The sequence below is a fragment of the Rhinoderma darwinii genome, chromosome 4 (genome assembly GCF_050947455.1).
Source record: "Rhinoderma darwinii isolate aRhiDar2 chromosome 4, aRhiDar2.hap1, whole genome shotgun sequence".
NCBI lineage: Eukaryota > Metazoa > Chordata > Amphibia > Anura > Rhinodermatidae > Rhinoderma > Rhinoderma darwinii.
This window is the reverse complement of record NC_134690.1, coordinates 92,647,511-92,666,248: the sequence shown is the minus strand read 5'-3', so window position 1 is coordinate 92,666,248 and position 18,738 is coordinate 92,647,511. Positions and strand designations below refer to the sequence as shown.

The 18,738-nt window shown below is 38.7% G+C and overlaps 1 protein-coding gene across 13 annotated transcripts in view; it reads left to right on the top strand.

Moving 5' to 3' along the window:
* The window catches only part of KIF1A (kinesin family member 1A), a 149,081-nt gene that overhangs the window by 70,557 nt on the left and 59,786 nt on the right, over positions 1–18,738 (top strand). For 12 of the 13 annotated variants that reach the window (XM_075861348.1, XM_075861347.1, XM_075861346.1 and 9 more), the window contains exons 16-25: positions 32–107; positions 3,653–3,732; positions 4,232–4,338; positions 4,444–4,527; positions 5,720–5,900; positions 6,295–6,367; positions 7,763–7,856; positions 10,535–10,683; positions 12,877–13,055; positions 14,083–14,220. In XM_075861348.1, the coding sequence (XP_075717463.1) occupies positions 32–107; positions 3,653–3,732; positions 4,232–4,338; positions 4,444–4,527; positions 5,720–5,900; positions 6,295–6,367; positions 7,763–7,856; positions 10,535–10,683; positions 12,877–13,055; positions 14,083–14,220 (1,161 nt within the window). Of the gene's footprint in view, positions 1–31; positions 108–3,652; positions 3,733–4,231; positions 4,339–4,443; positions 4,528–5,719; positions 5,901–6,294; positions 6,368–7,762; positions 7,857–10,534; positions 10,684–12,876; positions 13,056–14,082; positions 14,221–15,050; positions 15,273–18,738 lie in introns of all 13 variants that reach the window. The other variant, XM_075861350.1, reaches the window with a different exon arrangement.

Below are 18,738 nucleotides of genomic sequence, written 5' to 3'. Positions count from 1 at the left end.
TCTGAAACTGTTTGTGTTCTTGTTCCTACAGGGAGGCTTTACTTGCAGAGATGGGGGTGGCCATGAGAGAAGATGGAGGAACCCTTGGAGTATTTTCACCTAAAAAGGTAAGTTTGGGAATTTTTGTGACACTTATTAGAGCCTAACTTTTCAATTTTACATTATTTTGCATATACAAAATGTATAACTCTATATGCACATTTTCATATACATACCAATACCGATGTTATTAAATGGGCAGGAGAAAATACTGGCTACTATCTAAAGCCCCTAATACACCGGCCAATTTAGTCTGGTGCAATGAGTGCCGATCAACGAGACAGCTCATTGATCGGTGCTCGTTTGCTCTTGTCACAAGGAGCTATGTATGGGGACGAGCGGTCATTACTCTGATTGCTTGTAACCCATACAGTATTATCATGTCGGCAGCGGGTCTCCCTGTTTACACATGGAGGTGTGCTGCCAACAACGATTATATTTCAGTTTTTTGAAACAATACGATCATTAGATGAACAAGCAGTGTATCAAGCAGTGTGTATCAAGTGTATCAAGCAGTGTGTATTTAGCGTGAAGTGGAATTGCTTGGTAGAGGTCTTAAGGCTTCACGCTAAATACACACTGCTTGATACAAGAATAGGGTATAGCCATACCAACCTTCTACACAAATTGACCTTAAATAATTTTACCATCACAACCCCTAGAGGATTATGGAAGGGCATGGTAACATACTCACTTCCTTTAGGTATCACCAGAGTCATTCAAGAATCATTTATCCATTCGTGACATCTACCGTTTTTGAAAAAGTTGCTTGTCAAATGTTCTAGCTATTATAAAGGTATATAGTATCCTTTAAATTTGTTCTGGACTTTTTATTAATGCTGCCCAATCAGCAGCCTTACTGCAAATATGATTCTTGTGCCAGTTTTTAAAGACCTCTGTATAAGTGTAATCAATACCCCACAAAAAAATTCCAAAAAGATTATATTAATATGATAATTAAAATCTGAAATGTCCCAAATGCTATCTTTCAGGGTTTTTTTTATTTTTATTAAATACATTGACATTACCTCCCTGTAGTTGACATCACTGATGTTTCCACTTATGATCATTTGGTATTATTTTAAGTTTTAGCATGTCATGTTCATTGTAAGCGGTGTTTTATATGTTTGATGTTTGCTGATCTCTAGTACAGTTGTCCAAAGACATTCAATTTTTAAAGGATATAGCCACAATCTAATGACTGTGAGAGTGTCAGACACTTAGCCAAAGTGTAATTGGGGATAGAAGATAAATTGGACAATCTAAATTTTATGTCTGCTTCTGTTTCTCCTTGAGAAGTGTCAAGCAGCCAGTTATCTCTCTCATCTGTCATATGACTATTTGCTAAGTAGAAGTTTGACTCACAATTAGGCTGAATTCACACATGCAGTTTTTAGTGCAGGTGTAATTTTATATCCACTCCTATCTTTGGTTCCAAGAACTGTCCCAAAATCTGCATCAAAAACTGCATGTGTAAATTTAGTTTTAGCGTATGCAAGTTATACAAGGTATAACTTTTATTTGCTTACTATATCAAGCTATCCCATTTGCAAGATGTCCACCACAGTTGTTCTAATACATTCAGAAGCACAGAACTACATTTCCTTAGACACTATATTATATTCCATTCTTATACATTATAAGAGTACATTGACTAAATATGCTACTCTAAACCTTAAATGTCTGTCATACGACTCCTCGTCATGTGACCGCCCCCTCTGTACTCTATGTACAAGCAAGAGCAGTAGTACAGCTAGTACATAGGGTTCAGTGGGGTCAGTCACATGACGAAGAGTCATATCGTCATCAAAGAAGGCTGTGCAACTAGAGTTCCGGTCCCCGGCAACGCTATGAAAATCTCATAATCAGCGTGACGGGGGACCGGAATGTATATTAGAGAGTTTATTCACATACTGTAGTGAGTACACTGCTAATAATTTTTGGTCCCCACATAACCCCTTTAATTGCTTTAATCCCCCTTGCCCTCAAGCTGACTGCCAATTTTCCAGGCACTGAATGGCAGGATCTTATTCCAATTGGTCTTCATGAATGGAACTATTTGGCCGATCAGCCTGGGCGGCTGTATTGTGGAAGCCTTGGCAGTGCGACACAAATTATCCCAGATACAGTATATTTTTGATCGAGTATTTCTGGGCACCATGTTTGATTTCCTACATATGAGAATATTTTACCGATTTCTAACATACATGATGTTTTTAGGGAGATGACTCTAATTCGGAATTAGGTCTGTGGAAAGGATGCCCAAAATTTGGCCTACCCACCCTTACCGCTTAAGTAGTACATCCTGGGGAAAAACAAACCATGCTATGAATGTCAAATCTGTCAATGACAATAATAGTAGATTTAGTAAATGTCTTAAGTATGAATTAAAGAGGATCTGTCACTAGTTTAGTAATGCCCAATCTCCTAACTAATCTAATGTCACACTGATAATGCTAGTGAGAATTGTGTCCCAAAACTTTTATTATTTTAAAAGTTATGAGCTTTTTTCTGAATATGCAAATGAGCCTATACTTGACAAATGAGCGTCAGCACCAGCGATTCTCCTGAGGTGGAGCCTCCTCACAGCCTCTGACGCTGTCTATCAGCATGAAGCTGCTTCACACAGTGTGAGAGACTGAGGCTGGAGTGAAGGGCGATCACTTCAAACAGCCATATCTCGGGCTGTGGACCACCTAGAACAGCGGTGGTGGCATTTGAAAGAAGAGATTTTAACCTTTCATATGACACCAGGATCACAGTTCTAGCTGTGAAACAACCAGAGATATCGCCAGTTGGACAGCATCATATAGAAAACATTACACCGCCCAGAGTGAAAAGAAAGAGTCATATCCTATTTGGTAAGTATAGCCAAATTAGCATATTTAGAAAAATGTTCATAACTTTGCAAATAATAAACGTTTTTTAAAACAAATCACACTGTAGTTATCAGCATCATAGCGTCTAATATATTAGTTAGCAGATAGGGAATGAATAAACTGGTGACAGATCCTCTTTAAGGATGAGACTACATAGTGTATGTTTGTAGTCTGTTATCATGGAGATATCTGGGTCTGCATAGGTGTTTCTTCATTATTGATTCATTGGGGCAATAAAAGAAGTAGGTTGTGAAAGTGGCCATAGCTTTTAAGGTTGTGAATATTTATGTTGTCATTATGTTATTTATGTTGTTTTTATGTTCCAATCACTCACATTCTCATTCCATGGGATTATCAGATCAACACGGCACCTCTGGAAATGTACTCAGAACTTGTTGGGGTTTATTCCCCAAAAGAGGTTGGTGCAGGTTTGGTGTGCTCTTCTACCTCCCAGCCTCTTCTCTTCTTCAGTTAATAGAAGCATAGTGCATGTGTAATGGGGGGAACGCCAGGTTGTCAAATACAATACAGGTATATCATCAGTACATCTATTTATGAATCATGTATCTAGGTTATTTTCTGAATTAATAATCCAAACTACACTTGTAAACATAAGGTTTATTGCTGTGCCTTGCTATTTGCATTGATCTCTATTGCTATATCTACTATTCAATGACCATGGCTATTGCATCCTATTGTATTCTATGCCTACCTTACTTTTTTGCATCCCTCAGACTCCTCACCTTGTAAATCTTAATGAAGATCCTCTAATGTCTGAGTGTCTACTATATTACATCAAAGATGGCATTACAAGGTGAGAACAGACATATGATAAGTTAATGTGATAAAAGTATGCGGTATATAGGACGTTATCAGTGATTGACTATATTTATTGTGAAGATTGATGCTATAGGAATTAACTCTAAACACGGCGGCATGCTATTTACATGGTATTTACATGGTAGATTCAGATAGATATACTACTGTATTTGCATGAAGCAATGCTGGCAGTAGTGTATGTAGTTAGAGTGAATAGGTATGACAGATTTTATGCAATGGTGTTTTTAGGTTGCATTTGAAGACCTAAAGAGTAGGTAAGTATCAAATTTGGAATTCAATAGGAAAAGGGAGGCAAGGGACAAGTCCAGGTGATGAAAAACACATGAGAATAATAGAGGAGATAAGAAGGTCATGTTCACAGAATGGATTTTTAATTGTAAGAATGAAGGATTTGGTTGGGAATGTTTCCCTATAAATAGTTCGGATATTGGATACATGACATACCCATTATTTTTCTCATTTTTTCATTGCAGAGTTGGGCGTGAAGATCTAGAGAGGAGACAGGACATTTTGCTCAGTGGACATTTTATCCGTGAGGAGCACTGTATTTTCCGGAGCAATATCATTCCCTGTGGGTCAGGTAATATGATCTTATTATTTGTACCGCAAGAACACAGAGTATACAGAGAAAATCATCTGTAGTAAGGAATACTTGGTCAGCGTTCATTTCTCTGCTCTCTCACAGTTGCAGTGACACTTGAGCCTTGTGAAGGGGCCGACACATACGTGAATGGGAAGAAAGTGACAGAGTTATGCGTGCTGAGATCTGGTGAGATGAAATGTGTCCCCTGTACTCAGGCCATGTGATAAGTAAGGAATATATGAAAGCTTACTGGAATTTTAATGTACCCTTTTCCAGTAGAAGGCAAACATTTTGTGGGTTCAGCCAACAATTAGGAAAATGAAAAAAAACAAAACAAATTAACTGATGACATTCTTGAGACGCCATGCCACTGATCCTAATAGTTGATCGATATTCAGGAACACCATATGAAGATGTTACCTGTGCGGTACCTGCATCATTCATCAGGTCCACCTCCAGAGACTGATATATACAGTACTGACTTCTGGTCTATTAGAAAAAAGGATTTTTTTCACTTTCTATCTTAAAAAGGACCTCTCAGCTCTCCTGACATGTTTGTTTCAGTGAATAAATGTATTTAACATAAAATCACAATTCTGGAGCACCTTTTCTTAGAAGTCTGCATTGTATAGTTCCTATGTTATTCCTTACTAGAAATGTATGAATAAATTAACAACTGGGTGTTATGATTCCGATTGTCAGTCTTAGGGGCGTGTCCCAACACAGTCTGAGACTGTGAGAACTGATTGGACAGTATTACATACCCCCAACTAGTAACTAGCATGTTGTAAATGTATTCATCTATTTGTAGGAGGAATAACAGAGGGACAGTGCAACGCAGAGTTCTAAGAAAAGATGCTCCAGAATTGTTATATTATGGGGAATACAAGTATGTACTAAAACAGACATGTCAGGAGAGCTGACAAGTTCTCTTTATAAAGAACTTTGTCCTAAAATCTGGAAATCGCCAGTATGTTCTTGAGTCCTCTACTGTCAGGCTGATTACAATTATAATAAACTCTTTACTTACATCTGCTTATGGAAAAGCTTTCCTTGCAACACGGATGGAGGATCTGCCTAGTTATGTATTTCTACAGTAATGGCGATTATATCTCTGCTGTAGCAAGAGTCTGGGGACGTTTAATGACAATCATTGATGGAGGCCCTATTGGCTTTTATGTAGACTAACAGGGGATGATGACTCACGATGCTACAGTATATTTACAGTTTGAATTTTTAACCCAAATGACCACAGACAGGGGAGGCTAAAACAGTTAATGGGTCATGATATACAGTATTTACCAGCTTCCTCCTAGCTGGTTCCATGTGAAATATCCGTGTTACATGGCTTCATTCTTGGCTTCATTTTTTAATTTAGGTAATCGAATCATTATGGGGAAGTCTCATGTTTTTCGCTTTAACCACCCTGAACAAGCTCGGCAAGAGAGAGAGCGCACTCCATGTGCTGAGACCCCTGTCGAACCTGTGGACTGGGCATTTGCTCAGCGGGAGTTACTTGAGAAGCAAGGTATTGACATGAAGCAGGAGATGGAACAAAGGTGAGTTTTCATGTAAATGAGGGAGGTTCAGGATAATGAATCATATCATTAGTGTTCTGGTAGCAGGAACATCACCCAATGATAACAATGGATGGATTACTTGCTGGTTTTCATGGAGAAATTACTCTGTGACCAAAGCCACCTTTTCACAGAGAGTTACGAAAACCTATGATTTCTCTCACTAGACTGATTTCAGTAGATGTGTCCATAAATCAGTCCATAAAAACCAACACGAGGACTGTTTTGGACTGGAAGCCCCTTTCATGACAGAATCTCACTTTTAGTTATCAAATGTATACTGTACATGTTCACTAATATACTTAGACATCAAGGCGGACCTCATAGTAGTCCTCCACTGTGTAATTATACAAATCTGTTACCTTCTGTCTTTCAGGCTTCAGGAGCTGGAAGATCAGTACAGAAGAGAACGTGAGGAAGCAAATTACCTTCTGGAGCAGCAGAGATTGGTGAGAAGTACTTGACATAAGATATGGAAATAATAGATATGGGTGGCTCTCCGGGGATACAATACTATGAAAGGCCCTGTTCACACGGCAGAATTTTTTCGGGCGGATTCCGTCTAGAAATTCCACCTCCCTTTCGTTTCAATGTGAGTCGAACGCTTCTTTTTCCCACTAGCTGATTTTTTTAGCTACCGGGAAAAAGAAGCGTCCTACTCGATCTTCAGGCGGATTCCGCCCGAACTTCCCATTGACGCCAACGGCAGGAATAATTCTGCGGCGGATTACAGACAATAAAACAGAACATTAGGGGCCAAGTGCACTGGTCAGTTTCAACACCCAAAGAACCTTGTAATACCATAGAATAAAATAAACCCTCTCTCTTGGCACCTTCTTGATGTATATATTAGTCAATGATTCTATTTATCGTTGTTAATATTTTGCAATTGATACAATATTGTCTATCACATCACCCGACCGCTACAATCACCTAAATAACAATAATACAAAATTATATAAAACTACTCATAAATAAAAATAAAAACAACATGTATTAAAATAATTAAAAGTACTGCACAATTCGTTTAATATTTGATCTATGCAAATATTGTAATAATTCATCCAATATTGTCTACGCTGAGGATAAGACCAACTAAATGTCCATGTAGAACAGTTTCTAAGAACACTTTCCTGACCAATTATAAGTAATATGAAAAAAAACAAGATATACTATGTTACTATTATTTATCACACTAGCAGGACACTCAGTTGGAGCAGTTCGCCATAAAATAATAAAAAACATCATTAAATATAACTCAATTGGGGAAATTTTTTAAACGATTTACATAGAAAAGTCGCACATTTTTGTGAACACCATATTTGTACTAAAATTTGCAACTCTTCCCTTCTCTCGCCACTTTTGAAAAGTGGTGAGAAAAGTAGGTGGGGTAGTAGAGACGGGAGGGGCGTAGCAGTCATAGTCATTATTTCTGGCGCACAGACAGCCAAGATGCGCCAAATTTATTTAGAGGTGTGCGCCTCTTAATAAATTTGGCTCATTCAACTCAAGTGTAGTCTGAATTAAGACTAACGTATGAAACGCCAGTATAAGTAAATCTGCCCCTTTAAGTGTAGAATTAGCGTGTGGAGTGTGTCAAATTATTGACTACCATAATGACTACCGTTAACGATAGTCCAGAAGATTTACCTTAACTGTATGGACATATTTTATAAAAAAGTTATGTTATGTTATATTTTCCCAAACAAGTTCTGCATTGCTGTTCAGAAAATTTATTTATTTGCATTATTTATATACTAGTAAATTGTCACTGGTAAAGTTTGCAATCTTATTTCCATATGTCATATATACACATACTCAACCTGTCTTTATTTATTCCACAGGATTATGAAAGTCGTCTGGAAGCACTACAAAGACAGATGGATTCTAGATATTATACTGAGGTCAATGAGGAAGAGGAAGAACCTGAAGATGATGGTAAAAATGCTGAAGTATCTGTGCTTCATTTACAACCACTTCACATCAAATAGTAGCTGTACTGTACACATAAATAGAGCTTTCCTACGTACAGTCCTGGCCAAAAGTTTTGAGACTGACACAAATCTTGGTTTTCACAAAGTTTGCTGCTTGAGTTTTTTCTAGATCTTATAGTCAGATGTTTCTATGGTATACCGAAGTACAATTATAAGCATTTCATAAGTCACAGACACGCAGGACCCGCCGACACTGAACCCGTCAGGTCTGCGGGATTGACGGATTCAGTGTAAAGCGAACGATACAGCTACTCTGTATAGAGAATATAGAACAGCTGTATCTCCAAAAGTAAAACGATTTTATAATAAATACTAATTACAAAGTTACACTAAACACACTGACTAATCTATTTATTTAAAAAATATGCCCTCAAAGGTGTTCATAGCCATTAAAGGGAATGTGTTGCTAGAAAAACATTTTTTTTTTAGTTAAACAGTTAGTGTATAGGTGATTAGACATTGTTCTAATTTTTTTATTTTTTTCACGAGTCAGGAAATATTATAAATTAGATTCTAATTTATAATATTTCCCAGCGCTGGTCACTAGATGGAGCAATTCCCAACATTGCAGCATTGCATGTGGTAAAGCATCCACATTGCTTTATGCTGCAAAATTTGAGAAAACTCACTTGCTCTAGTGAGCTCTCAGAACCCCCCTCCTTTATCCTGGCTAGTGCCGGGAGAAACGAGGGGATTGAACGGTCAAACCTCCTATACTGTGTGTCGCCATTTTTTGAGCGAACACACAGTGTAGTAGGTTAACATACAGTAGTAAACACACACTAAAACACGAACATACATAGAAATAACTTACCTGCTCCTGCCGCCGCCGCTCCCTCCGGTCCGTCCGCTCCGTCTGCTCCAAGTGCACAAGTCCGGAAGCCGCGACCGGAAGTAGTAATCTTACTGTCCGGCCGCGACTTCCGGTCCACAGGAAAATGGCGCCGGACATCGTATAGTTCAACTTGCACTGTGTGGGAGCGGCGCATGCGCCGTTCCCACACAGACGGCGTACAGCATAGTGGATGGAACGGGCCCCGTTCGCATTCACTATGTGACTGTATGTGCCGTATTCCATGTCTGTATGTGTCGTTACACATACAGAAATGGAAAAAAAAATGGCAGCCCCCATAGGGAAGAAAAAGTGAAAAAATAAAAAAAAGTAAAACACAAACACACAAATAAAAAAAAAAATGTTTAATAACACACTAAAGTCAAATTGATCTAAAAAAATTTTTTTTCGTGACACTGGTCCTTTAAAGAGAATATGTCGCTAGAAATTATTATTATTTTTTTTTTCAGTTAAACAATTAGTATTTAAGTGATTACACATTGTTTTAATTATTTTAATTTTTTCACAAGTCAGGAAATATTATACATTCTTTATAACATTTCCATGTGCTGGCCACTAGAGGGAGCAGTTCCCAAAATTGCAGCATGGTCACTAAGATAAAGCAACCTCATTGATGTATGCTGCAAATTTGGGGTGGACACACTCTCCTCTAGTGTCCTCACACAATCCCCCCTCCCTTCTTCTCGCTAGTGAAAGGAGAAGGAAGGGTTTGAATGTCTTCAAACCTCCTACACTGTGTGCCGCCATTTTCTGAGTGACTGCACAGTGTAGGAGGATTAGATACAGTGCTCAGCAGACAGTATAACACGAACATACACGAACATAATACACACGAACATAATACACACAAACATAATACACACGAACATAATACACAAAAACATAAATTACCTGCTCCTGCCGCTGGTCTACGCGCCTCTTCCTTGCGCCTTCGCTTTGTTGAACATATGGCCGGAAGCCGCGGCCGGAAGTCGCCATCTTACTGTCCGGCCGCGGCTTCCGGTCCACATGAAAATGGCGCCGGATTTCGCTCTACGAACGAGCTTCGTTTTGGTCTGTGTGGGAGCGGCGAATGCGCCATTCCCACACAGATGGCGCACGCAACTGAGAATGGAACAGCTCCCGTTCGCATTCTCTATGGGGTTGTATGTGCCGTATTCCATCTCTGTATGTGTCGTTAATCGACACATACAAAGATTTTAAAAAAATGGCAGCCCCCAAAGAGAAGTAAAAGTCAGAAAACATAAAAAAGTAAAACTTGAGAACACAATTTAATAAAAATGTTTAAAATATTACATTAAAAGCAATATTATAAAAAAAAAAAATTCATGACAACTTCCCTTTAAGGACAGACTGACATTCTGCAGGACGTACAGGGAATTGAACTGCAGTTGACTGGGGTAAAGTCATTTTCTCTGGTGACGCTCCTTTCAGACTGTTTTGCCATTTTGGCAATTTGGCAATTTTCATGGCAAGAAATTACTTTGCAATTAATTGCAATTAATCTGATTACTCTTCATAACAATCTAGAGTTAGTGCAAATTGCCACTATTAAAAACCCGAAGCAGTTAACTTTGTGAAAACCAGAATTTGTGTCAGTCTCAATTCTTTTGGCCAGGACTGTTCGATCTGATATACAAACATTTCATGCACATCATTATGTCTTAGCACCAATTTTGTAAAAAAAATAAAATATAAATACTATATATTCATAAATATTTTCGCCGAGAGCCAAGCTATCATTAAAGTCACATACGGTTATATTTCAGTCCAGTGGACGGATCAGGAATATGATTTGGCTCTCTGGGCTTTTCGAAAATGGAAATGGTACCAGTTCACGTCACTGCGTGACCAGCTCTGGGGCAATGCCATCTTTCTGAAGGAGGCCAATGCAATCAGTGTGGAACTGAAAAAGAAGGTAATACTGACAAGATATTTCAGAGACTAAGGTGTTCAGGATGTCTCCCATCTACTTTTACTCTGCATATTATTAACTTTCTGTTTTAATTTTATGTTCTATTTAAATGGTTAGTCAACCATGTCCATTGTTGTTGATAGTGTATACCAGGCAAACAAAAATGGACAAGGAGGCAGCACTTCCAAAAATGTAACAGCCTTTAATCACCCATGCAACGTTTCAGTCCACCAGGACGATTCTCAAGCATAGTAAAACACATCAAAATCCAAGTATTTAAGGACTCGCAGAGTCAATTAACAATAAAGCAGTGATCAAGTAAAAAACATTAAATACATGTATCAAATATTACAAATAGTTCATTTACAAGTTACAGGCATGAATACGGGTGAAAACTGTGTGTATACATACAATTTAATCAGGGACTGGTACAGACAATAAGCAGTCCAAATGTAAACAGTGAATTAATTGTTATTAGATCACCCAGGTGTATATATTAAAAAAATAATTACATACTGTCATTTGTAGAAGGTGGAAGGACGTACTCCTTATGTGTTTTCGGCGTCCCTGTATATCAGCTGCGTATGTCCCACATGTGTGTGAGAGACATGTCTAATCAGTGAGTGTGTGCCGAAATCCCGCGAGATTACGCTAAGTAATTCTCGCGCATGCGCGGTCAATCAATGACTCTCGCGGCAGCCATCTTGAAAGATGGCAAGAGGATCATCCAAGTGTTGGCAAACTCGTTATCCTTGATTGGCTGCAAAGCCACACCAAGGAAAATCACACTACAGGATCAATTTCACACCATAGAATAAAATATGAGGGGAATACAGGGAAGGAAAGAACAATGGGAATTTAAATGAATCCCACCACTACACTGCCGGTGGTCCAGTGCTGTGGTAACTTTCTACTTCTGATACAGTATACCAGTCTGTTTTACTCCCTGCATTAAGGCCCTATTACACCAGCCGATTTTCGCCAGTGCAGTGATCGCCGATCAATGAGACATCTCGTTGATCAGCGCTCGTTTGCTCCTGTCACAAGGAGCTATGGTTGCGGACTAGTGGTCATTACTCCGATCGCTCGTCCCCATATATTATTATCATGTCAGCAGCGCGTTTCCCTGTTTGCACACAGAGATGTGCTACCGACAACGATAATATTTTACTTTTTTACCACCTTTAGTTAAAAGGTTTAATAGAGAAACATTTTGTTTAAAGCTTTTGCGCATACGTATAGCATAAAAGTGTTAAAGGGTTGAAAATTATATTGTATGCACCACACATTCAAATCCAGCAGAATATACATTAGCATTTAGAGAAATTTGTATTGCAATGCATATGCGCTAGAATTCAAAATTAATTTATTTCCAATTACTTATATATCACTAACATATTACACAGTGCCAGTGGGCTCCCAATATAATTTAGCTAATTTCATTTATTTTAAACTATCTTTTTATTGGTTTTACAGAAGCCTATGTTAAACATAAGATTGTGAGTACAGATAGTACTGCTAACGGAGTGCACAAAACGGTAAACTTTGAATTAGGAGACGGTGGGAGATGGATTTCACCAGTGAGGACTGAATCGTCCATAGGGGTGTCTAAGAACAGGGTCGAGACCATAGTATTGAGTCAGTGGGATCATACAGATTTAGTAATGTCATGTTCTCCATATAAAAGCTGTGAAGGGAGAGAGACAATAGTAATTAATACCCATATGTACTGCAGTTAATAGTGGGGGAGGTGAGACAGCGATCTGGTTTAGAATAGTGACCCTATCTCACCTGAAAGCCCCTGATAGAAATCCAAAGACCCCAGATGTGAAGGTACCTACTACAAGAGCGGGACTCCCAATGAGAGATTTCCTCAAACCTATAAAATTGGTCGACTTTGCCTATCCAATGGTGGATAGAGAGTATGAGCCGGGCAGCAATATAATTTCCCTTATATCAGACACACACAACACACTAGGGACAATTAAATAGGTATGTTTTTGAAGTGTGGGAAGAAACAGGAGTACCTGGAGGAAACCAACACAAACACTGGGACAACATACAACATAGAAAATCCATGCAAAAAATATGCAATATTAAAAATCTGAAACAGAAATGATAAATTTATTACCATATTACCAAATATTAACTCATTAATAATAAATTAATAAATAATGAATATAACTGTCTATCCAGGTTCAGTTTCAGTTTGTGCTGCTGACAGATACTCTGTATTCACCACTACCACCCGACTTGTTGCCTCCTGATGCCCACTCAGAACGTGAGAAACGTCCCTTCCCAAGAACCATTGTGGCTGTGGAAGTTCAAGACCAGAAGAATGGTGCAACTCACTACTGGACCCTGGAAAAACTTAGGTAATTTTGGAGCTTTTTGGATTTAACTGCATGTCTGAAGTGAAAAGTGATGTTATTTTTTTCCTATTTATGTGTATTAATTCACTAGGAATGAAGGACATCTGTGAAATATGAAACTGTTGACTGCATTTTTGTAATATGCATTAGTGAATGGGGACTTTCATGTTAAATGGATGGATATGCGTAACTCTACTATATGTTGTTCATGAGAGAAGCCGAATGGTAGAAGGTAAAACCTGGCCAGAAAAATATCCTGCCATTGATGTGAAACAATAACTGTACAGTCACATTAATTATGTGTTCCCATTTTTGAGACTGGAGTGGATTTATTCTAAAAAAAAAAGGGGGTTATCCAGTTGGTACAACTCAAGTACATAAAATTCTGTTTACTGGGATATAGAATTTTTTTTCAAAACTACCTTTACAGTATAGTCTTGGGGGGAGATGTATTAATACTGTGCCGATCTTAATTAAAAGAAATCTAGAGTAAGATCGACAAATTTATTAATAGGCACAGACCTCTTATTAAATTTGTCGCATCTTTGGCTGTTCGTGCAACACTAATGAAATCTACGCCATACAAAAGCTGGCATGAATTTCCGCTATAATTTACACCAGTTAATTGTGTAAATTATAGTAAATGCATCGGAATGCATTGAAAACGCCCCTTCCTCTAAGCTCCACCCACTTTTTTTAAAAGTATATGGAGTAGGGAAAATGACCCAAAAGGCAAATTTTTTTGTGACTTTTGGGCTGTTTGTAACATTTCTACAAACATAAAACTGGTGTAAAAACAATGTTAACTTTCCCCCTTGGAGTCTTGGAATCTACACATATATAAGAAGATTTAATGTTTTTTGAAAATGTCTTTATTCCTCATCTCACAACACTGTCATTTTCCGAGATGATGGTTTCCTAAAAAAGTTTATACCCAATGCAAGCACAGATCAGGTGTTTTGGTCGAGATAGCACATATTTTTCACGGTGTCCTTCAGTTTCCTTAGTCATCAATGGTTATCTCTTACAGGCTGCGCTTGGACATGATGCGTGAGATGTACGACCGTGCAGCTGAGCTTCCATCTGGTCTGACTGAAGACTGTGATAATGTGGTGACTGGGGGAGATCCATTCTATGACCGGTTCCCTTGGTTCCGTTTGGTGGGCAGGTAGGTCGCTCTTCTACCTCAAAAATTACTAAGGACTAATGTATTGAGAACCACAAGTCTTGATCTTTTTAGTTTATAATATAACTGTAATAACATTTGCATTTTATTTTTAGAACCATATGACTGATGTATTGTTAGATAATCCCCTGCAATTTTTAGTTTCTAAAATCCTTGTTGCACAATAGATTCCATGGTAACAGCTACTGACATGTTGTAGAAGAAACACAACTTACTAAATGTATGGATCCCACAATGATACCAATGTTAATTTATTTTCTGGAATCAGACACCAACACTAAGGGTCTGTTTACATCTGCGTTGGAGGATCTGTTGGGGGCCTCCATTGCATATCCACGCTATTGTTTATGGTAAAACCACAGACACCCCGGCGGAAACCTGATGGAACCCATTAAAGTGAATTGTTCTGGTATTTTCATTGTTCTGGTCTTCTGACGGAGCAGAACAACGGAAAGCCGAACGCAGATGTGACCAGGCCCTAAATAATAATTGTCATTTTTAATATACTGGTATCTTTTGTAGCAACAATTTATCATTAATGTAAATATAACTTATTTAGCAGGGGAAAGTTCTCTTCCTGCTCTCAACCTTCCTTAACCATTTTCCCTGTTCCACAACTTTTCTTTGTCCATTGGTTTGTAGCTTTTCACTCATAATTCTCTATTTTTCTGTGTACCCAGCCATTTTTCTTATGTCACCAGGTTATATTCCCAAGCCCTTTTCCTAGCTCCCTTTTTTGGTTTTCCAGCCCTGGTATGGATTAACCAATTGTGTCTTGTACTAACCTCGCCCCTCCCCCTTTCTAATCTCAGCTCTCCCTTATTCACCACATGCATGAGTGACAGCATGGCCGAAATAACCCCCTCCCCCACTCTCTCAAGCCCTGGCTCCGATGGCCCAGAGTCAGCCTCTCAGCTTGAAGAGGAGGAGGGTTTGGAGTATGAAGAGGAAGACGGATACCAGGAGCATCCTTGCTGTGCTGTCAGATCCGACCCGTTTCATGACCGCTCCCCTCTGTTCAGTGTAGTGGGAAGGTTCGTCAGGTCTGCTCAGAGCACGCTGGGAAGCAACCAGCTCTTTCAGGGTGATAATTTTCCCTATAGCAGTACTGCTGGTGTGCACAGAAGTTATAGTCCTCAAGACCATCTTGTAGACCTGCAATGCACAGTAACATCTTGTCACGAGTTGCTTTTCTACATTACGACTTGGTTCTCTATTAATGTGATCATTGATATTCAGTGTTATGTAACCATATCAATATCAATATATCCCTATGAAAACACTCATACCAACCTCTCCAGTGCTGAGGATGACAATATAAAACATTAAGCTCAGACGTGAACTATGGCAGCCTGGTAAAATACTTCACATTATCACCAGACAGGTGCACCTATAACTACTATTATTCATTTAAATATCTGCTCATTATGGGCTTAGAAGTAGAGATGAGCGAATCGATTCTGCGCAATTCAAATTCAGTCCGAATTCACCAAAAGTTTCAGATTCAGCAAATCCCAAACTTTTGGGGTTGACATGAACTCAAACGGACTTCTATTTAATGCCTTGCAGGCAGGCTTCCCAACATGCACTACGGTAATCCCTTCCTCTACCCATATATGTTGCTGTCACTTTCACATTACCTGCTGGCTCGGCATTGAACAGCTTGAGTGGTTGAATTTAAAACGGACCTGTTACCTCTCCTGACATGTCTGTTTGAGCAAATACTTGTATTTCCCATGAAATAACAATTCTGGAGAATCATTTCTTAGACCTCTGTGTTGTGCCCTTCCTCTGTTATTCCTGCTAAAAATGTATGAATAAATTGACAACTGGGTGTTATCAGTTGGGGGTGTGACCCTACACAGAATGACAGTGACCAATCAGTGCTGACAGACTGAAACTGTGTAGAGACATGCCCCTTTGACGAGCAAAATGGTAACACCCAGTTGTCAATTTAATAATAAATTTCTAGGAGGAATAACAGAGGAAAGGCACAGTGTAGAGTTCTAAGAAAATATGTTCCAGAATTGTTGTTTCATGGGAGATACAATTATTTACTAAAGTAGACATGTCAGAAGAGGTAATAGGTCTTTTTTTAATTTGGTTACAGTCCTAGAAGACATCAGAGAGTTAGACATGCGTTTTCAGGGTAATTGGGGCATATTAGATTCGCAAAGAATTTATTTTGAATCGGACCAAAACGGTTTCAGGAAAATCGCTTATCTCTACTTACAATAGAAGTCAAGTTGGCGGTCCTACTGAGTGTGCATACAAAGATAGCTTTCACTCAATGAGTAGGACCGCCCACTGGACTCCTAAGCCCAGAATGAGAAGAGGTTTAAATGAATAAATAGCATATTATACTAAATCTTTTCCCGTAAAATTATATATCAATCTGCTCAGCTCTTCCTGCTCTATAACATACTGCTCTATAACACACTGCCCTCAGCTTGGACTGCATTTTCAACATGACAGGTTCCCTTTAAATATATTGTTAAAAATCTGTCTATTGATAGATACATTTTAAAAGTGGTTGTCCGAGACTTTAACATTGATTTTTTATCTGTGGTTGTTGGACTTTTGAGATTCCCACCGATCAGCCCAATGAGGGGCTGCTGTGCCTATGTACACAATGTGTAGATTGGCAGGGATCCCAGGGGACGGACTACCATAGGTCAAACATTGATGGACAATCCTACCCTTCAAAAATGTCTATCTAAAGTTATATCTAGAAAAATCAGAATAATACCAGAGTGGAAATGGGGAATGGCATATCTTGTATTTTAGCTGGACAGCTGAGTTATGTGAGACAGACCGGTAACCAGGCACACACAGCCTAACAACCACAGTCTTTACAAAGGATGTCGAGCAGCACATCCCTAGCTACCAATCGTCCCACTGATGTCTGCAGATCAAGGCAGATTGCTACTAACCTTAGGTCAGACACAGAAGGTTTAACAGTGCCTAAACCACACCTTTTTCGTTTTCTTACTGGCATATTCATTCAGCTGCACGCTTTCCCATCTTACTGTACATCAATATGCAAAAGTTATTTAGGATGACTATAAGAAGCAACACATGGTGAAACAAGTATATATAAAACATTCCTATTATAACAGGATAGTCACTTTCATCATCTACAGATTCCAATGAAAGCAACTTCCAACTGATATAAATCAGAACTTATTCCATAATCATAGTTAATTCTGTTTTTGACAAGGTACCTTAAGCAACGGAGAGGTATCGTGCTGGTCCCAGTGCTCCTATACAAGTGTTTTACTTTATGATACATACTTTAAAAAACGAATGCATTGCATGCCCTATTGATAGTGAAGGGCTAATAGTGTCCTTTTCTATAAATAGTGTTTTTAGTTCCTACTAATATGGAGAATTAGTCGTTTCCCATTCCAACTAAACCAAACTTTTCAATCCATCTATGTTTAAAGGCGTTGTCTACGTTGTACAATTATTTTTGTTAGAAGGGTCCCCAAACAATAAGGTGATCACTGGGTGTGGAACCACAGTGATCAGTTCTAATATGTAAGGAAACTTAGTACCAATTGTTACATTTTCATACAGCACCACCACAGGGCAAATGAAGTATTACACAGTTCCCATTGAAATCAATTAGTTGTGTAATGAATAGACGTGCTGGGTCCTCCAGAGTGAGAGATCCTCTTTGTAGCTGCTCTCCCCTGTTTCTAATAAAATTATTAACTGAATTGCATGTTTCAAATGGAAAGACTTCTTTAGACACATCATATGTTGCAACAAAGCTTTTAATGCACATGGACATGAGCTAGAATAGTCAACTTTAATTTTAATAGAGATGGATGATACTTTAAAGCAAGTTTAGAAGCTATAGTTATACAAAACACTATGTCACTAGGAGCTTTGATGAAGAGGCCCTTGTAATAAGATTCTTTACCTTACAGTAATATAATAAGAACATAACCATAATGGCAGCTGTAGTGCAGGTGACATGAGGAGTATATTCATGTTAAAATGCCAGAAGATGACAAGACCAAGATTTAAATTCTGAATTATCATAAAGTCAAGCCTACGTTTACCCTGGGACTCCTGAAGGCAATTTTAGTTACACCTTTTATATCTCAACATAGCACTCACTCACCTTCTGTCCAGTCCCCGTTTCCATTGCATTTTCAGTTAATATAAAAAATTAAGCTTTTTTAGGGCCTGTTCACATCAGCGTTGGCTTTCCGTTCCGGGGTTCCGTCTGAGGTTTCCGTTGGGTGAACCCCGCAACGGAAAGTCAAACTGAAACCACAGCTTCCGTTTCCGTCACCTTTGATATCAATGGTGACAGAAACATTGCTAAAATGGTTTTGGTTCGTCACCATTCTGGCAGGTTTTCGTTTTAATGACGGAATCAATAGCGCAGTCGCCTGTGCTATTGATTCCGTCGTAAAAACGGAAACCTGCCGGAATGGTGACGAACGGAAACCATTTTAGCAATGTCTCCATCACCATTGATATCAA